Here is a 22091-nt window from a genome sequence, read left to right on the forward strand (position 1 = left end):
GCCCTTCTGGAGCGCCACTACTGCCCACGACAAGGTGCATATGCATAGATATTTCTTAGGCATCTCTTAGAAAAAGAATACACGATTGAATGCAACAAAAACAGCTGCATACCTTCTTTTTTCTTTCTGAAATTACATAAGCTTGTGCATAACGGCGAATTCGTATTGTGATCAGCACATTTGGCCGTCTTTGACGACCCAACGTTTTCCCAAGTTATAAAGAAGCACACTGTTGGCCACTGAGAGATCCGAAACGCTCATAAAATGTTCAAGGCTAGCAAGCTCTCCTCAATTCGGCGCGCTACTTACAAAACATTTGCTTCGGAAAAGCGGTTTCGTGTTTTCACTGTCGTACAAAGAACATACTGCCAGACATACGGGCGGAAATGCAGTGTAAGGAGATAGCAACCGGCTGGAGAACGATATTTTCATCAAAAGCTAGAGACGTTGATGACGAGAAACTGTAGTTACGCGTATGGATAATTACCAGTCTGCCCTTACAAAAATGGATTTAGACAGCCTATAGAGTGTCTGTAGACTTCTTGTAGTCGAGTTCGCCTTTATGTAGATTTAGTATTTTGCCTAAAGAAAATCTTTTGACAATCTATAGACAAAAGTTTATAAATGCGTGTCATCTTTTGTGTAATTGAGTTCTATAGATTGTCTATAAACAAAAGTTTTAAAAAGCGTATGGTTCTTTTTTTTCTATTGTTAGTCTATATACAATCTATAGACAAAAGTTAAGTTGATGAAGTTTGTGTTTTGTCTAATCCCAGTGTATAGATTGTCTATATACAAAGGTTGATAAATTGGTGTTATTTCCTATTGTCAAATCCCAGTCTATAGACTGTCTAAAGACACAAGCTAAAGTAGAGTTATTTAATTTTTTTTGCTGAAAATAAGGTTTTTCATTGAAATTTTATCAGACGTGTGTACTTTATGCAATTTTTCTACCTTTTGTTTATATAACATCTAAGCATGCACTCCTTATTGGCCCATTGGGCCCCAGCTGTAAGGTATGTTAAAAAAGAACTAAGGGGGCTCATTAATTAATTGAACCACAATGTGAAATTGAGCAGGAATGCGTTTTTGTATATCTCATTAACACATTCTGGCGCACGTGGCACATATATATTTCCCCTCGTAACTCGCATGCTCACATGAGAACTAAAGATGTTTCCAGTAAGTATGTCGCACTCTATGGCTCACCGACTGGATGTACTGCAAGGACTGTGTGGTTCTTTCCGCCTTCGTTGCTACAATGCAAAGGGCAATGTATTTCGTGGAACACTGGAAATCGCAGCTTTGAAGCGGGACGATGGGCACACAGTGAACAGAGTACAACAGCTCTTTTTCAAGACACAAATAGCAGGGCCCACTGCAGTGCTTTCATTTTTGTTACTATTCAATACACAGTATTTCGCCACTCTTTTCATATACGAAGCACTGTGCCCAGAAACCAATTTTGTTAAAAATATTTTGCGAATTAGCTGTGGCCCTTTCGTTAGCTCATTATATTTGTTCATTTTCACGACATTTTCAGAAGGTAATATGTTAATTAAGATGTTCTTCAACAAATATGCATTTTTCTGTTTTCATTACGACTACGTGCAATGTAATATTAAATCGTGTTTCAGTAAGCGATTTCAAATTGATAGTGTGTGTATGCACTTGCTTACATCTCCCGCTTAGAATATATTAATTTAAATTAACAGGGAACATCAATAAGAAAGAACTTCCAACTGAATCGCCCTAAGGGCGAGGCATCGATGGTGACACTGGCTCGGTGCAAATTTCAAAGAGATATCACTCGGCACTGCGGACACTCGCTGTCAAAGGCTCAAGTTTTCCACATGCTTGTGATCATACACACAGACACGGCCGTGAGGGCAACAGCTGTTACAGATAGTAGTAACAACGGACCGTTCGTTACATATCCTGTACACGAATGGTCCACGAACGGTATGTTTAAACAGCAAGCACTGGAAATACAATTGAAGAATCGCTCAGAAGCGGCCTCCCCACTAAGAAGTTGCTTTTTCGTTCAGGCACTGCCGTGAAGGCCAAACCCCATATACGCGAAAATGCACGCGACAGCGACTAGCGACGCGACGTAGATCGTCTTCGCGCAAGCGGTCGCTTGGATGGGCAAACCCCATTCACGCGACGCCCTCGGCGAGCGATCTCCACTGTTGCTGGCATGAGGGCGTTCACTCGTACCAAAAGTGGCCCATTCTCAGCGGTATGCAATGTAAAATACGATGTTTTGTCGCATAATGGTACATAAAATGTTTATCATTGTCTTGCAGCATTTTTTTTTCGATTCCATCACTGCTGCTAGGTGCTGCCAAGCCGCGTCACAGACGGCGCGGGTCCCAGCGTTCGCGTTCAACAACGTCAACATTGCGCTCGTCGCCGTTGGTAATGTTGATGAACGTTGTTGTTGATGTGCGTCGATAAGAAAGTGGCGGCAATCAGCAATACGTCACTGATGCATCTTATTCTGGTGTTTTGCTATTGGCTGCTTGAGCACAGCACTTCCGGGCGACGAGCGACGGACATGCGACGGATTCCAAATCTGAAAAAGCGAGCGATCGCGCGAAATCGACCACGCAACACGTCGCGCGAACGGCTCGTTTCGTCGCTCATAGCATCGCTCGTCGCTGTCGCGTGAATTTTTGCGCATATGGGGTTTCGCCTTGAATAGTGAAGGCGCGCGAGCGAACACGATAAAGAAGGGGAGAAAAGCGACAACCGGTGCGGCAAACGAACGGAAGAGGGCGCGCAGCTGCAACTCAGTTTCAAATCGCTCGCTGAGCGAGAGCCAATCAGTTCAGACCAGGGGGCGCGCAGGCGCACTGACGTTTAACCGTTTAACCGTTTAACTGCGTTTAAGCCGTTCAGGCAGTTGACGCATTTGAGGGTCGTTGTAAAGGAAGTTCTTGCAGCGCAGTGTGTAGCGCCGAAATAAGTTTGTTGCGCGCATGTATTTTTACCACGTTGATTAATATTACGTGCCGGTATCGTCGCTGGAAGTCGTGGAGTGGACACGTACTTACACCGCGTGTCGGGACGGACGCATCGTTGTTTGACATGGAATCGTTGACGGCCATGTGTTGTCGTAGACCCAACGAGCGCGAAGCTTTGAACAAGATCACAAGCGCGCGCCTTTTGACGAGACTGTCGCCACAGCGAATATCGCTCTTCGGTGAGTTCAAGAACGTTGCCAAATCGCGTGACTGTGCATGACGACTTTGTGTAGGTAAGATTACCCGAGCGGCGAGCTGCCATAATAGAGATGATGTGCAAGAGGAAGTGCTTGATACGAAAGTATGCCTTGTACTAGTGTACTGCCTTCTGTGGTGTTCGTTATACGCTTCCGCGGAGCCGTTGCTGTGTGCGTCGATTAGAGCTAAAAACAGCCTGAAGAATACGCGTTGCATTGCGCGATGCTATGTTGTGTTATGCAGGCCTTGTGTTGTTTCGCCCTTCTTCCTTGACTGTATGCAATGCGGCATCCTTGCATGAAATGACGTGCACATGCCTTGTCACTATAAAATTTAGTCTGCTTTTAAACATTACTGGTCGCCCCGTACCCTTTCTGTGGTGGAAATGCAACAGACGTTATCGTTCAATAAGCATAGTTACCCGCCACGGTGGTCTAAATATTGCTGACCCACAGGTCGCGGAGATCGAATCCCGGCCGCGGCGGTCGCTTTGCTTGAGGGCTCGCGAAGTGCTTGAGGCCCGTGTTCTTAGATTTAGGTGCACGTATAAAGAACCCCGGGTGGTCAAAATTTCTGGAGCCCTCCACTACGGCGTCGCTCATAATCGTGGTTTTTGGATGTTAAACCCCAACAATTATTGTTATAAGCATGGTTATAGTTAACTAACGTGCAAATCAACTTTATAAAAGTAGACGGGTGTGCAGATAGAGAGAGACATGTACACACACGGCGCGGTCATGCATACGCCATGCTGCTCAGAGGCTATGTGTTTGTAGCTGCGTCGCCGTCTACGGTGCCGCGCTCGTTTTTGCAAAGAATGGACGTAGTTGTTCTATATTAAAGATTTTAGTCTGTCTGTCGCGGATCGTAGCTCTTGGGTGTGTACAGACACAACCAAATCAATCGATTAGCCAAGGGAAAGCATAGCGGACTTTAGTTGTTGGCTTTAACTGTAGTGTAGTAATAATGGCCTAAATTGAAATGGAATAAAGTGAACGGAAAATCGCCCTTTTGCGTTGATGGTATCTAAACGCCCGATGCTCAGCCGATTGAGCTACGACGGAAAGCGCTTCGCCGTACGCTTTGCTGGGCATTTATGTATGTGTAGTCCCTTGGAGTGTTAGCCAGTGCCACTCGTACTCAAGGCGGTGAGTGTGGAACACTCTTCTTTGCCAGAGTTTGTCACGTGACACGCGATCTTTCCATGAGGCGGCAGCTAACCGATAAAACGTCGCATGCGAACTTGAGGCATAAGTCAGCCGGGGCAAGGACTTCGCGGTGAATGAAAGAAAAAAAGGGGATTTTTGGAGGGCCTTGTTTCTTTTTTATACACAACCAAAACGATCGAAAAGATCCCCTTCTTTCGTAGATTCAGCGAGGGCGTCGCCCCGGTAGGCTTAAAGCATCAAGTTAGCATGCGAGGGTTTATTGGTCAGCTGTATGTGGTGCTAAGACCCCGCCGCGGTGGTCTAGTGGTTATGGCGCTCGACTGCTGATCCGAAGGTCGCGGGATCGAATCTCGGCCGCGGCGGCTGCATTTTCGATGGAGGTGAAAATGTTTGAGGCCCGTGTACTTAGATTTAGGTGCACGTTAAAGAATCCCAGGTGGTCCAAATTTCCGGAGCCCTCCAGTACGGCGTCTCTCATAATCATATCGTGGTTATGGGACGTTAAACCCCAGATATTATTATTATTACGTGGTGCTAAGATCAAGTGCCACGTGATGCCCTCTGTCAAAAATGAATGTTCCAAACTCGCCACCTGAGCTGCGTGCGGTGTTGGCTGAGACTCCTACGGATAACAAATACATAAGTACCCAAGGAAGTAAACGGGGAAGTGCCAGACGTGTAACTAGAAGGTTGTGGATTCAGATCCCATCGACGGAAAGGGTGAGTTTTCGTCCACTGTAATCAATTTCAACGTACGCCATTATTACTACACTACAATTAAAGGGGCACTAAAGAGAAACAATGAATCGGTTTAGATCGATAAATTGGGCTCTGAGAACTCTAATGTCGTTAATTTCGCCACCATAGGTTTATTAATAGAGGAGAAAACCAACGTCAAAGTTTCATTTTTAAATTTCGCGCCGAAATCTTCCCGCGTGACGTCACTGATTTCAAAGTCTATTTATCTTATTTTGGCGTCATTTGCTCAATAAAATTACCCCAAACTTGGTATGTCAAGTCTCTGGCCCCCTCAGAGGACAATGTACTTCATTTTTACCGATTAGGAACTACGTAGTCCCTAGTAGGCGCCGTCAAAACATGTAACGTCACGGCGAATGGTGTGGAAACTTCAAGGTGGCGTCGCCACCCACATTTTGTTTTTGCGTATTTTCGTGCTTACTAAGCATCTTCTCGCAGCAAGCGTGGTGGTTTTGGTATCGTGAAAGAGTAATTTACTAATATGAGAAAAATCGTTTTGCTCTTCAGTGCCCCTTTAAAGACGACAATTAATGTCCGTTATGCTTTCCCTGGCTTAATTGTCTGTTCGAATAATTTGGTTGTGTCTAACAAAGAAACGAGGCCCTCGAAAAAATTCCCATTCACTCGTTCATTAGGTTTGTACACGAGGCTCACTGTAAGGCAATTCATTTGTCTGAAACACGTTTTGAACTGGTAGTAACAGTAAGTACACAGATACAACTACAAACTTAATTCATTCGAAGTAGCACACCACGTATATGTAAATTATCGTTGGTGGATGTGAGCTTCAGTTCAATTAAACTTGTTAAGCGAGTGCATGCTCTCCTTGTTGCTGTATCTGTGTGAGAAAAATTGGGGCAAATATTGGTCCTCCATATTTTCTTTGTTTGATGAACCATAAATTGTCTGTCTAGTAAAAGTTCTATTAACGGAGAAGTAGCTTCGTTACATTGTATGCAAAAATGGGTCTTCATTTGTTTTTCGCGCATGCTTTGTCGTAAGTTTTTATATTTTTGTATCTTTTTCTGATTAAAGCTCTGTTGTAAGTCAGCGCTTGTGCTTGTCATTCTTTTCTGTGTGCTTTGCTTCGTTTTCTTTTCCAGAATTTATTGGGATAAATTTATACATCACTAATCTACAGGAACTGCCTCTAGGCAATCTGTAGACCACAGTATATTTGTGAGGTAATAAGTCCGTAGACACTCTATATACTGGGTCATAGGAATAGCCTATGGATAATCTACAGACATTTGTCTGTGGATATTTTATAGACAAAAGTAAACCAAAGTAGATTTATATGAGCCTATAGACTTTTGTTTATAGACATTCTGCAGACATCGGTTTAAACGCATGAATTTTTATTAATCTACACACCTTCTATAGCCAATCTATAGACTTAGACTTTCTTGTAGACTGGTCTACAAAAACGAGTGCGGCCACTATTCCATAGACTGTCTATAGACCAGTCTAAAGAACTCAGCTATAGAACGTCAATTGATTTTATAGACAGATGTCTACAAACTTTATATGGACTATCTAAACATATTTTTGTAAGGGTGAGCTGTGTGAGGCGCAATCACACAATTTCGCTTACCCTTCGCTTAAAAACGAGCGGCTCGAGAAGCGTGAGCACTTTTATAGCAAAAATTTCTTAATTCTTCTCGCAGAAAAATAAGCTTCCCTTAATTCTACACACGGCCTGAGAGAACTCGATGGAATAATAGCAGTCACATAGTTAATGAGCCATCGTCGTATAGAAATGCTGCAGTGATATACATTTCACAGTGCACCGGAGCCGCATGTGTCTGAAACTTTTTCGTTCTTGTAGATGAAAATGTGGAATGAAGTTGCATTTATATGCGCCACCTTTATGACTCACGAGTAAAGGTTTGGAGACCAAGTGGTGCCTCAAATAAGAACTTTTTTTCTTTGCAACCCGAGTATCTTCGTTGAAATCGAGCTGCCCAGGCTAATAGAGCATGTCCGACGAATGGTATGTAATTTATACGCTGTGGAGTTGCGCTATAGAATAAGTTTTTATTCTTGGCTGGTGCCGTGGCCCCCAGAATCTTGTTAGCGACTGTACGTCTCCGTTAAAGTGCGCATAAGCAACATTTTTACGCAATGTTCAATCTTGGATGCAATTGCTGAACGTGCTTTTCGTTTTGTTCCTTTAAAAAGCTGTGCAAGAGTTTTTTAGTAAAGATCTCGAATGTGTGTAGTACTCAATGAGATTCTCATCGCAAATATTTTCCAACGAGTGCCTTTTTGGCTGCAATGTGAACAATATTAACTGCAATATGGCTGGAATACGAACACTTATAAAAGAAGGGAAGGCGAGAAGACACGCCCAGAAACATTCCTTTCTTTTATGATTAATCCCTGTCAACCAGCTCAAGTTTCTATCGCGCCTTTAACAAATCGGTGCAGCCGCAGCCACATACTATGTCGATGTTCCTCTATTATTCGTGGTTCTTACTGCACTCACCACTTTTCGCCGCATCCATGCCGGCACATAGTACGCCGTGCTCAAAACCATCATTGGGCTAAGCTTTTCCATTCAATGTCCTCAATGCATGGCCAGGCGCAAGAATATGTGCTCGCTCGCAAAGACTCCGGTACTGACTTGATTTTGGTCATGTTGCACGACACCCTTCATTCATAATCGGCCATAACCCCCCACATCCGCCATGCTTCATGCCGGTGACGTGTAAGGAAGGTGTGTCTACATTGGCTGTCGGATTACAGGTGCGTTCAGTTCGATCGCTCAGTACATTAATGAAGCACGTAATTCGTTTCATCCGACTCATTAAGGATCGCGGACATTCTACACGACTTATGGTGAGAGTTGGGCCAGTTGGTACATGATTGAAGACAAAGGCTTTTGTCGCTTTCTTTTTCTGCGTCCGTTGTGTTTATAGCTGGCTTTCATCTTCAGTCATACACCACGCGGGTATTGTGCAAAATACGCTAGCCTTAATACATTTTATTTACCGTTGCTCATGGCTCCAACATCATGGTTCATGTCAGCTGCTAAAAAGTAGCCACGCGTTCACATACGCATCGGTGGGTGCAGGGATTACTTTTTTTTTTTCCTTTTAATAGCCAGCCTCCAGAAAAGCGCTATTGCAAGTAACATGGTCTCGGTGCCTGAGCGTAGTGCTTCCTTTCAGATTCTGCTAGCAATCCTTATCTCCTGGGGAGCCTGCTACCTGATGACCGAAACGGAGTACCTGCCTGCCGGTGATCCCGCTCGGACTGACCTCCGCTCCAGTATCATCGAGAAAAGCCCATGGATAAGAGTGCCATACCCAGGTGAGCAAGGCTTCCACACTTTCCGTACTTCCCGTTATATTATGTATATAGGTTTACGCACACATCCCTTTGGGAACCAGTGAAGAAGAAGAAGACACAATTTGCCCAGATGGTATTGATTCATTTTGAAAATGACGCCACAGAAAAGAAACAACAGACATGAAAAAAGTTATCGTCTACTCGATTCGCTCTCTTCGGCTGTCTTACTTTACATTCTGTCCGAGTCCATTTCAATTTTGCATGACAGAAATCTGAAAAGAAATTATACACCTTTACTCGAAAGAGAGGGAGGGAGGAGTAATTTACCCGCGCTTTTTTTTTCTAGTAAGAAGAACTGCCTGAAAGTGAGAAGAGAAGAAGTATAAATGACAGCCAGGGAGGTGAACCAGTGATGAGCACGGTTGGCTGCCTCTTTTTGTCTAAAATGCGCATTCCGCTACAAAATCATAATAACGCAGGGAGCACATATATGTACTCTACATGCTGACGTCAATTACGTGCACGCATGTGTTATTGTACGTCAACATATATGTAAATGCATCCTGCGCAGCAGAAGTCGTTGCATTTGGATGAACGCGCGCACAAACGACGCCACTCTTTCAAAACTCGCTTTCAGAACTACGCTCGCCGACGTCTCCAAAGCTTTGACCTTCTAGCGGCGCAGTGAACAGGTAACGCTTGCATGAAATAGAGAATGTAAACGTCACTCTAAGTCGAGTGGAAAATGTCGGCAAAAGAGTATCGGGCGTGCTTTTGCCATTGCTGGCAAATGCTTGGGCCGCGTGTGGCCCAAGCACGATGTCGACAAGTTCATCGGTCACAAATGTTCGACGCTGCTGGTCGACCAGATGCCTATAGTCAGTCAACAGCTCGGCCACTTGCAAAAAACGATGTTGACGCTCTACCTAAACTTCCGAGATCTGGCCGTGCAATTTAAAAATGGCCGCGGTCGTCGGGCCTACCTTCTGCCGAGTTCGCTTTGTCTTTTGGGTAGTGATTGTCCTTGCACTTTTTTTTTCCCTGGCACTACTCATATTGCAAGTGCTATTCCACACAACCGAGTTGTACTACAGCACAGAACGAGAAACGGTTGTACATTATTAGAAACTATTTGGAGGGTGTATTCATAATGGAAGAAATCTACAGCGGATCCACAGCCACTATAGTCCTCCATAAAGAAAGCGGCAGAATCCCAATAAAGAAGGGCGTACGGCAGGGAGACACGATCTCTCCAATGTTATTCACCGCGTGTTTACAGGAGGTTTTCAGGGCCCTAGATTGGGAAGAGCTAGGGATAAGAGTCAATGGAGAGTATCTCAGTAACCTACGATTCGCTGATGACATTGCATTGATGAGTAACGCGGGAGACGAATTGCAGCTCATGATTACTGAACTGGATACGGAAAGTAGAAGAGTAGGTCTGAAAATTAATATGCATAAAACTAAAGTAATGTGGAACAATCTTGGTAGAGAACAGCGCTTTGCGATAGGTGGCGAGACACTGGAAGTCGTAAAGGAGTACGTCTACTTAGGACAGGTAGTAACCGCGGAGCCGAACCATGAGAGTGAAATAACTAGAAGAATAAGGATGGGTTGGGGCTCATTCGGCAAGCATTATCAAATCATGAAAGGTAATCTACCACTATCCCTCAAGAGGAAGGTATATAACAGCTGCATCTTACCGGTACTTACCTACGGAGCAGAAACCTGGAGACTTACAAAGAGGGTTCAACTTAAATTGAGGACGACGCAGCGAGCGATGGAAAGGAAAATGATAGGTGTAACCTTAAGAGACAGGAAGAGAGCAGAGTGGGTCAGGGAACAAACGGGGGTTAATGACATCATAGTTGAAATCAAGAAGAAGAAATGGATATGGGCCGGGCACGTAGCACGTCGGCAGGATAACCGGTGGTCATTAAGGGTAACTGACTGGATTCCAAGAGATGGCAAACGCGTGAGGGGGAGACAGAAAATTAGGTGGGTAGATGAGATTAAGAAGTTTGCAGGTATTACGTGGCAGCAGAAAGCACAGGACCGGGTTGATTGGCGGAACATGGGAGAGGCCTTTGCCCTGCAGTGGGCGTAGACAGGCTGATGATGATGATGATGATGATGATTTGGAGGGTTTCGAAATCTCTGAACAGCGGACAAATTGCGCGTGGGCATCTCAAACCTGATTGTGTGGGAGCGTGTGTTTGTGGAGCGAACACGACAGCAGCTTAAACAAGGACGGAAATGACACGTAACTCAGCTTTTTGCATTGAAGGAAAGCTGAGAAATTGGCTTCGGAAAAGTGTTACACTCTTTATACCTTGACTGAACTTTGCTTCTGTGGCCCCTCTTCCGTCGAAGTTAGTATGCTTACGCGATGCAGCAGAACATGATGCCACAGCTGTGGCAGCCTATTTTGGGTGGAATTATTTTCTATGCTCCCCTGTAGTGTCCCAAGATCTTGTGCAGCACTACAGCGGTGGTTGCACCGTGCCCATAGCAAGCGAACGCGTTGTACCTCGCAGGCCAATTCGGTATGCCCCGGGTGTCGGTGGGAGTGGTACTCGGCATGCTGTCGGCTATCCTGTCCTCAGTGGTGGAGTCCGTGGGCGACTACTACGCATGCGCAAGGCTCTCACAAGTTCCAACTCCACCGACGCATGCCATCAATCGCGGCATCTGGATGGAAGGACTGGGCTGCATCGTGGCCGGCATCTGGGGTGGAGGATGCGGACTCACCTCGTACTCCACGAACATCAGCATCATTGCCGTCACGAAGGTGGGCTCCGAGTCCAACGCACTTTTGGAGATACTCTTCATCAATGATTGTAAAAAGAAGTATTAGGCTCATAACTTTTGGTTTACCTAACGCTTTTTAGAATGTGTGCGTCAAGAATATGATTGCTGCCGTTTCATCTCGCCATGAACGAATGGATCCTTGATTCCTCACTTTCTTCACTGCTTGCGCAAATGTGTGCGTGTGCGCGCTGTTTTTGGTCCTCTCGCACTTATGCACATTTAGTTTTGATGTCACCACTGGACTACTGCGGAATACAAGGCAACGTCCAGGCTGATGACGCTGCCAAAGCTGAACATGACGCCTCGAGGGAAATGGTTGAAATACCTTTCTCGAGAAAAGACGCGGCGACACTCGTATCGGCACATGCTTTGCGCTTCCAGCGATCCCTATGGACAGATGCCAGTGACCAGTATGGGCCTCTTTACAAAATTGGTCCATCGTGCGCCTTCGATGTGACGCGAGACCTCAACAGACAGGAGGAAACATGCTTGCACCGCATCAGATTAAACGTCGCCTACACTCATTACTTCAAGAGCAAAATCAAACTGTCGGACTCGCCATTGTGCGTTCAATGTAACGTCCTAGAAGACCTGTAACACGTTCTGTGTGAACGCAGGCGATACACATCAGAAAGACGATTTCTGAAGGCGGCCTTGCACCTTCAACGGGACTCGTGTTTAGAACTGCGGCACATTCTGGGCCCATGGCAAAGCAGCACCTGTGCGTTACGCGCCACGAAAGCGCTGCTGACTTTATTGCGGGCCACAAGCCTGACCGAAACTTTGTAAACAGTGTAATCTATGTAGTATGTGTGAGTGGTTATCAGTGTATATATATCATAATCATCACCCAGCACCTGGAGTAGCATGTCAGGCGAATAGCCAGGCCAACATCTCCAGCTTCTCAATAAAACCTTTCTCACTCACTCACTACTGGAGTGTCAAAAAACGGACATCCTCAAAGCCATTTAGTGATATTGAGGCTAGTCGTATACATGGAAATTATGGTGGTGGTAACAACATTAATCAAGAACTCCGGCAAATTCGTGACCCGGGCCTAGGCCGCCCCAAAGATACTGTGATATTACAAAATTTTATCGAAACTCGAGGCGCGTTTATCCACCCGAAGCCCTTTTTAGGCTTATTTTGTGCATGTAATTTGACCTGACCGTGTCATTTCATGTGTGAACTCATTCGGTGTCTGTATGACTGGACTTTGCCAATTTCAGTGCTGTTACATGACTGTACGTTGTGTAGTATTATTTACAGCATATAGTGTTCGTGTGACTTTTTTATGTGAACTGTAGTGTTATGTGACGGGACTGTGTCTTTTGTTGTTATTTTTTTCGTGCTGCTATGTGAATAGACCTATATGAACTCTGCCTAGGTACTCTTTTATGTTTTTTTTTTCTTTTCGTTGCTGTGATTATCACGTATCCTGTTATCTGTGAAAAGGAGTAGCTGGCGCCATACAAAAGCGCTAACATCTCCTACACATCACATAATAAAAAGAGAAGTCATGGTGAAATTGTAGCGCGCACAGTAGACACGGACACAGTGAAGTGGACAAACGAGCGCTTATCACTGAACTGTTTATTTTTGGAAAAGACAATATATAAGCACCAACTATCTACATTGGGCATGTACAAAACAAGTATTGAAAACAAGACTTCATGGCGAATTCTTTTTTATAGTCTTAAAATTCAATACTTGTTTTGCACATGTTTAATGCATACAGCTGGTACTTATATGTTATGTATTTTCCGAAAATAAACAGTCGATAGGCGCTCGTTTGTCCGTATCACTGCGTCTCTTGCGTGCGCTGCAATTTCACCATGAAATGTAACCAACTCGGTCAAACGCTCATTTCTACAGCCATGCATTTTACACCATCACTTCTTCAGTGGAGCTTACTTAGCGCGTGCTCAGAAGTAAAAAATTTAATCTTCCATTGCCGTGAGAACATAGCTGTGCCGGCCGCATCCTACCAGGGTCCTCATGGATCGAACAAGTGAAGCTGAAGAACCTTTTCGCCTGTGTTGTTCCAGGTGGCCTGTCGATCGGTGGTACAGTGGGCGGCCGTCTTCATGATCGGCTTCGGCGTTGTGGGAAAGGTAGGCGCTCTGTTCGCCACCATCCCGGACCCCATCATTGGTGGCGTGTTCTGCGTCATGTTCGCCATGATTGCGGCCGTCGGGCTGTCGAGCGCGCAGTGCGTTGACCTCAACTCGTCCAGGAACCTCTTCGTGCTAGGATCATCGCTATTCTTCGGCCTTATGGTGTCGCACTGGACGAGTCGCAATCCTGATGCCATCAAGACAGGTACTAGTCGATATATTTCTGATGCCTCATCACAGCGGTGTGCCTCACGTGTTGTTGTTCCTACTGTTCGTTTCATTTTTTTTTATTGCGTATCAAGGAGCCGTAATGCCCGTTGATACACACTAAACAATCGCGTTGCCGTATATCTTAGTGTATAGCCCGAGGCCGAGGAGTAGTAGGAGGACAAAATAAATGCAGGGGGTTAACCAGTGCTGAGAGCGGTTGGTTACCCTGTACTGTGGAAGGGAAGTGTGGCCCTAAATGTTGCCGCCACCTACAGGGTGAAAGGGCAAGACATCTGGAGCTTTTCTATTGCAACACCTGATAACTTAACTGCGCTTTGATTTATTAGCTAGCATGATGTACCACAGGTAGTCGTTATGAATGGCTTAGAAATTTCACACCGGCTCGCCATCACATTATTGACTTTGACAAAGTATTCTAGGACCTGGTCATTTTTTGCTCGGGAAGCACTGCACTTTCTTTAAAAACAAGCCTAAAATTAAAGTTAGGAATCTCTTGATAGCATTATCAGCGGCAAAAAGTCCAAGATAAAACAGACTACTTTCATACCCGCGACGTCACCCTCATCTACTTCCTTAATAGCACTAGTTTAAACGCAAATTAATTTAACAAGTACTTCGGCTCGTATATCTGTAAGCTTTCTTGTATTTAATTGTGCACATGAATTGCGCAATGAGTAATAGTCACCAGTGGCTACATTAGGCTGGAATTTCTGTCACTAATCTTAAACTAACCTTATACAAAACGCTGCGTCATGATTCAAACTAGAGCACGCAGGAGGTACCTGAGGCCAAATATTAGCAAGCACATTTTCACCTACAAGCCACTGTAAACCTTAAGACGCTCGCTTTAGCTTACGCAATTATTTTCGCGCTTATAGCTTTAGTCAAATGAAAGCACATCTTAGCCTGCCTAACTTTTCACAGCACCGTAAATTTTCCCTTTAGCCCAAGATTGTATGAGTGTTTCTTTTTCTGTCCCCACCGTTTATTTTATTCGACGGTGACCATCAGTCCAAGATTTATGTGCCAACGGGTCACAACACCATCAACTTAAATACGGTTGTCTCAAAAACAAGCACAGTCTGGAATGACCTGCCGGCCTCTGTTGTCTCTAAGTTAAAACTCGATCTAAGAAAACCCGATTGTACAAAGTTCCCGATCTAATGAGAATATTTCCATTCCCCCTCAGGTACCCACAAGACTTTATCTTGTCATCAACCCATATTAACGAAACTAACCTGGCACCAAACCAGATTTAACGAAGTTTTTTCTGCAATAAATCAGTAAAAAGCAGTGATTTCCTTTTAATTTGTCACAGACGGGACTCTCTTCAAGCGTGCGCTCTAACGATATCTCGTTAAACATCTAGGCGCCCTGGTTACGGCCCTAGCTTGATTTGACGAGGCTGCACGCCGCGCCCATGCACGGAACAATGGACTCAACAGCAGCGCTCTTACGTACCTGGTGGAGCTATGGGCAGTGGTTTATTGTCCCCGTGAATGTTCCTACAGGTTCACTACGGTGGCTGCTTTCGTTATTTCATGGTTTGTGCGACAGATATTACTGATCACCTCCTGGCAACTTTCTTGCCCGATTTAAGGAAATAATTGTAGCGTGGTCACCACGTCGTTAAATTGAGTTTCAACTCTATAACCAAGACAACAGGTTGGGGACGTTTAATCTTCATTGCGTTGTGCAGCAGCGTTAAACGTTTGTTTCTCTCGGATTCCACTGATGCCGTTTTTGTATCTAAAAGAATACAGTTACCGTTTGTGCATCTACTCAAATGTTTGTTTCCGCACGTTGCAGGCTATGACGTGCTGGACCAGACAATCGTGATTCTTCTCAGTACGAGCATGTTTGTTGGTGGATTCTTAGGAATATTTCTCGACAACACAATACCAGGTGAGCACAATTTTTTTTACACTTTGGTATTCCTACGCAGCATTATATTAAGCCTGTTATGCCATATACGGGGTTCTTAGCGTAAACATCGCTTCATGCGACCACATTACGCATATGCATACAGTGATTCTACGTGTGCTTTGACCGTTAACGAATCCCTCAAGTGTGGGACTTTACGCTCCAAAGAAACAGCTGGCATGATCTGCGGAGACGTTTGAACTTGTTTTCGAGCACCAGTAGTGTTCTGCGCAGAATAAACAATTTTACGGCGCCTTCATTTTGTTACCGCTCAGCTGCGGATGCCAGAAAGCAAGCCCGGGATACTGTGGGCTCTTGTGAGGGCACACATATCGGAACAACTACCACTGCATTCGAGTTGACATTTCTCTTCTCTTTTTTTTTTATTCTAAGTTTCCAACTCGCTGAATGTTCTAACACACAGCGCTGTAGTATGTTTCATCCCTACTTATCCATAAAAACCGGTAATCACCAAGCACCAGCGTCTCCTATTATGTATTAAACAAGAAAAAAAGGACGGTCTGCGGTGAACTTAATCTGTCAAGCCATCTCGGATCGAATTTCGATGTAATGCTGCATATTCTTATGTCATCCTTGAAGGAGCCATCAATATTGTTTTCTCCCAAGACACAAATCCAGATTGTCAGACTCTTTGGAAACCTCGCAATTCTCATAAATTTTTGCCGCTGCAATGTTTTGCGAAAGAGTATAGTGCACGGCGGCGAAATGCTAAAATAATGACTGCGATTTCGCAAGAAAACGTGTTGAAACTGATTGCATTTCCTTTTTCCTTGGGTGCTGTCAGGCAAACGTAATGGGAGCCACCCGAACTAGACGCAGCGCTTCGCCTGGTGATAACAGCGACGAATCGATTTGGCGCTTGCGTGAAATCAGAGTGAGCTTTCCTTCACGAGGCGAAACGAAAGGAGTGCTCAGAGGAAATGGTTTCTCTCCTGGACCAGGCCGACAGTAAAATCAACAGCTTCAAAGTGCGGCTCCTTCGGCGCGCCGCTGTGCTAAAGCACAGTGTACCATTAACATGTCGCCCCCCCTACGTCACATGCAGGCCCGCATTGGTTTCGAATTTATTTGGACGAAACAGCGTAATGAATCTTAGCCGATTCTGCACGTCTTTGTCTGTCTACACGCGGCTCGTCAATGTTCTGCACCCTGTCTTTACGCTACCCCTTTTTATTGTGCCGTTTAGACAACCGGACTCGCCTATGTTTTCACCTATGCAACAAGCACAACTCCTATATTTTTTTGTTCTGGCTTTCTACATGTTTATCTCAAAATTCTTTCAATAAAGTCCTTGTTGTGGCGCCTTTCCGAGGATACACGGCAGTTAAGAAATAGACGGTTCTTACTCTGGCGCCCTACGGCTGCATTTCCGTAAACATCACTTTCAAACTTCATTCCAAGAAACGCACGGAGAAGCATGTAACATGGCGTTGAGCCAAAAATATAAACAGCTGTTTCATACTTTGACGTCTCGTGGCCTATTCGAAAAGGAGCCCGCGATTTCAGCGACGTGCAGATGTGTTTCGGCACGAAGGTAGGCGTAAGAAAACGATCTCTCCTCTCCTTCTCTCTCAGTGAATAAAACGTGCGCGGCGACGATAGGGGGTTGGGGGATAAAAATCTCGTTTCAGAAAGGCCGGTCCTTTGAGCCCGACTGTCGACAATCTCGCCCCTATGTGCTGTGTGAAGACTCTTTTATACAAAAACGTAGCGCCGATGCAGCAATCTTTTTGAAATGTTTACTTCGCTTCAACGGTGGCGTAAGAATAAACACGCATGCGTTCCTATACATGGCCAATTTAGAGTGAGCGCAGAAGTCAGCCTTTTTCGTGCAGCTCATGCGTTCAAACACGGTATTTATCATAAAGATAAATTCAAGCAAGCTTTCGATAAATCATAGTCTCTGTGTTCATTCTCGATGTAGTGGAAAAACCAAAACCGTGTCATCTAAGAATTCGCTTCGACCAATTCGATTCACTCCTCATCATTCGTCCTCCTGCGTTGCTGATCTCGGCACTAGCGGGGTTCCGAGCGAAGCTTTCGTTGAGGAAGGTGAATAATAATGGGAAAGGAAAAGAGTCTTTGCATCACACTTCAAATTTCTTTGACATCGACAATATTAAGGAATAACGAAGTTTCATGAAAGTGCCAGGCCGCGTAAACTGCAAACTATGTACATATGCGTTCACATGCTTCCGCAGATACATTAGACTAAGCGAAACGACGCGCCTTGCAAAACTGCGCTGGGGGTAATTTAAAAGCACACACCTATTCTAAACTTTTTACTAAAAAAATCTGAACTCAGTTGCCACTTAGCGAATAATTAAATGTGTATCCACTGCTCTTGGAAACATACGCTGTCACAGAGAGACTGTTAACCTGTACATGTGATCCCGTTGGAGTGGCTTTGAAGCAAACGTACCACCATGTTGCAGTTTAATGACTGTCGTTAAAAGGGAACGTTCGTAATTTTGGTAAACTGTACGCACATCCTGCACTGCATGCTTAGCAGTTGCGTAGTCCGATTACTTTCAGTTTGTGTCATGGACACAGAATATGGCAAATTATTTCCGCCGCAAAACCTGCAAGAACAGCGCGGTCAAACGAAAAATAATTGTCCTCTATACGCGATAGTAGCATAATGCTGCATGATAACGAAACCGTAAGAATGCAGCCAGTGCGTTCAAGTTGAGTCTGCCCCGCCCTGCCATTTGTGAATCGGCCCCATTAGTTCAAATGGTGTGGCGACCGTCCCGGTAATACATCGGTCTCGGGTTCGAAATGGGGACCACCAATAATTTTTTCTTAAACTGCGAAGCTCAATTCTAAAAAAACTGCGATTTCTTCCTTTTTGTAATTTAGTGCTATACCATCATGTGGTTGCCACTTTTTCTGTTTCATATCCTGGACGAATCAATGGTTACGTGCGGCGAGTATCTTTTAGAAAATTACGTGGAATTATGTCGTCCTTCTCGAGTAAACGACGGCGCGAGTTGTGCACGAACAGAAAAACGGCACGCAGGTAGGAGGCCTTCTTGCAGCTCATCGCACACGGACGATGTTGCCAGTGGAACTGCCCGCACAGTGACACGCTCCGTAGACACACTGCGCTTCACTTCGCACGAGAGGACGAACCATTTCTCGAATTGAATGGGTGTGCGCCTCTGACATTGTGTTCACTTGCCGCTCGAATAGAGCAGGTCGCGGGTGAAGGGCCTTCAGTATCACGATGACCTCAAGTACTCGGCGACAGTTTCTTGAGAATCCCGCATAAGACTAGCAAGAAAGTCGACACATCAAGTGACGCGGCTTTTTCTCCTCTGTCATGGCAAGTTCCACTTGTTTAAAAAAGCATACCATATATTCCCTGTACGTGGTTAAAGTCTCATTCGGCATCTGAATACGCGAACAGAGAGTGCGTTTGGCTCGTTCTTTGCGATTGGCGCTAGTTCAGCTTTTAAGCTTCCAGCGGCCGAATTCGCTCCAAAACGCCAAGAAGTTTACTTTGTTTTCATGTCACGAGTGGGCGCCGACCACCAAAATGCACGTTCCTTACCTTCGTGGTGTCATCCCAGTGAAAGAATTCGGCAACACAATCAAATGGGACCAGACAGTTGTCCACGTCTTCGAATAAATTTCCATGGAAACTATCTGGCACCGAGGGTTCTGAAGACTGCAATAGCTTACCGCTGCACATACGGACTTTCCATTTCGACATGACGTGCTTGCACTTCCTCTGTTGGCGTTTATTCCAGCCCACGTGGCAGGCCTCGCATCCGTCGTTTTGCCTTGTTAACTGGGTGGCCATAAGCTCACCACGGACATCCAGGCTGCTGGATTTGATTCGGACGTCGGTACATGTGCTTCTATGCTAGGATGATACACAGCACCTTTACCAATCTTGCCACATAGCCAGACGACAAAACACATCAAGAAAATGCAAAATGTTTGTTATTGTATGGTGCAACATAGTTGGCGAGAGCGTGTAGGAATCACGAAGCCGATGCGTAGATCCTCCTTTTATATTCCCTCGTCTTCCATGAGGCGGATTTCCACACCAGGCGGCAATATCAAGATTGTGCAAGAGTTTAGCAGAAAAAGAGCTTCTCATATGCATACGTTAGCTTTGTTGTCCTGGCCTCCGTATTCGAAACAATTCCTTATTCAAGGACTCTTCGTAAGAATAAATTACAAACGATCTTGTTCTCCTGCACAATATTAGCAAAGAGGCCAACCAATACCTTGGAACGTTTAAGAGAGGAAAGCACCGTGAATTGCTTCTCCAAGAGTGGCTCTGTAGAAGCCGAACTAAGAGATATTTAATGGTGTGAGTGAACTTTTTGGCCATCTATAGTGTAACACGATATTATTTCACTGACGTTGATGGCCTTCGTGTGCTGTTAACTCCTCAGATAACATTGAATATCGCGACAGAGTGGTCAATCACTTTCTCTTTTCTTCTCACATGTTATTACACTCGTGATGCCCTTCGTGCATGATTGTGCACGCAAAGATACTACAACAAAAGTAAAATCAATAGCTACTCTGATAATGTAGAGAACATGTCGCATACATATTGGAAAACCTTTAATTTGGCCAGCACTGCGAAGCTTTAACACTGTTTTTAAAAAGTTATAGTAAAACGAGTTGCGAAGTAGCTGGCAGGGCGTTTGCTCTCAGTGTAAGTTTGCTGTCATGTACACCCGTGAGCAAAAGTACACGGTCCACGGGAAAGCGTGCCGAAATAGCTGTCTGCTCCGTCTAGTGCATGTTGAGTAGCCAGCTGTCAAGAGCACTGCTCTGGCTGCGCATTCGACAGCGCAATGCTCTCGACTGCAGACAGCTCGCCACTAGACAGCGCAGACGGCAATTTCAACGCGCGCTCCCGTGGTCCGTATACTTTTGCTCACGGGTGTACTATTCGCAAGTCCAAAATACGCTGCTTGTGCTGGCAACACTGCTCAAATACAGAACGATGGCTACGATATCCAGGGTCACGCCAGAACTTTCGCTTAGCGCTGTGCTGAATTTTGTTGACTGCGGCGTTGAATCGCAGTGTTTCGTCGAAGGCAAAGGGGTGCTTGGTGCCAGTCACCTTATATTATTAGGTCCGAAGGATTTCAATGACGAAAGAGTGGAAATAGTAGCGCTGTACATGCCGACGTCCAGCCTGTTTGGGGAGCCACATCAGGTATTCCTTTTTTATTTTAAAGAGCGTTTCAAGTGACCCGGCGGTTTAAGAATGCAAGTGTTCATGCGTAGTAGGTCTCTCCGAAAGGTGCAAGCATTTATATGCGGCAGAAGAGTCAGAGTTAGGACAGCAGTCAAGTACACTCACTGCAAGTCCGAAATTTTCGTGTTGTACTACCTAGTTTTCATTTCACGGAGAAAAACAAAAACAATAAAAGCTCGCCGTTTACATGCGAGTGAGATGTGCATTGGCATTTTTTTTAATTAACCGCGTTAACTCTCCAGATATTCATGATGGCTTATATTGAGAAAATTGAGTTGTACAAGTACAAATGCATCACTTAATTGTAAACGATCTATGGCAAAAGAATTTAGCGATGTGCGCAGTGTCGTAACGCCACCTCGCGGTGCGGAAAGCAGGTTCCAAAGCTGGAACAAGCGCTACTTGCAGTAGCTCCTAAATTTCTTGCGATCCAAAGCGCTGCGTTGAATGAAAACACAGTACTGTCTGCGTACACAGCAGAACAAAAGCAGGCGTATAACGTTCGTGTGTTCATCATAAATCCACTTCCCGCTTCACTACTATAATGCATGCGGAAAAAAGTGCGTCAGCGAGAATATTCCTGCCACTTAATTTTAGAATTAGTGACACAAGGGTGCTGCAAAAAAACAAACGTGGCCAAACTTCGCATACGTCGCTAATTTACTAAAACGCTTGCCTAAATGAAACTACACTCCACTTTTTTTGAAAAAAACCCGCATGATAGTAAAAATAAGACACACACGCGCGAATTAATGGTCTGCTCACCGGGGAGAAAGACGTCGTCACGAGGGAACTGTTTCGAACTAACCAACATAGTGCGACTATTCTTTTTTTCCCTATGCGCGAGTTTCTATTCACGTCGCTCTCCGTTGCGCGACGTCTGCTTTTTCGGGAAACGATGAAACGATTCGTTGCTGCCTTTCATGCCGAGATGACATGCACTTCGGCCCACGACGAAATTCTTTCGATATCACATTTTTTTTTCGGGCTTATGCGCGGCGGCATGACAAGAATTTGAAAACTAGACAGAACCGTCTCGGCGAACGTCGTAATGTGAGCGCTTGTTTCTCTAGTCTGTATATGCTGCTTCCAGGCGCGCCCGCTAGGTGGTGAGCGCTCAGGCGGAATCGCCAATAGGATTCACTTCTTTCATTAATTGTTTTTCGTAATGTTTACATCAGAAATATTGTCTATTCATATCTATAGCAGGTGCTCTATTGACTTGAAAGAAGTGATGGTCTCATATCTAGCATACAGAGTCCACATTCTATACTGTTAACAAAACTCTCTGTACAACTGAAGCGTA

General features: G+C 44.9%; 1 protein-coding gene across 1 annotated transcript in view; it reads left to right on the forward strand.

Moving 5' to 3' along the window:
• LOC119406503 (solute carrier family 23 member 1) overlaps positions 1 to 22091 on the forward strand; it is a 101790-nt gene that overhangs the window by 76834 nt on the left and 2865 nt on the right. Inside the window, exons 9-12 of the mRNA XM_037673250.2 lie at positions 8329 to 8470; positions 10987 to 11240; positions 13309 to 13582; positions 15418 to 15513. Of these exons, the coding sequence (XP_037529178.1) occupies positions 8329 to 8470; positions 10987 to 11240; positions 13309 to 13582; positions 15418 to 15513 (766 nt within the window). The remainder of the gene's footprint in view (positions 1 to 8328; positions 8471 to 10986; positions 11241 to 13308; positions 13583 to 15417; positions 15514 to 22091) is intronic.

Source organism: Rhipicephalus sanguineus, chromosome 1 (genome assembly GCF_013339695.2).
Source record: "Rhipicephalus sanguineus isolate Rsan-2018 chromosome 1, BIME_Rsan_1.4, whole genome shotgun sequence".
Classification (NCBI taxonomy): domain Eukaryota; kingdom Metazoa; phylum Arthropoda; class Arachnida; order Ixodida; family Ixodidae; genus Rhipicephalus; species Rhipicephalus sanguineus.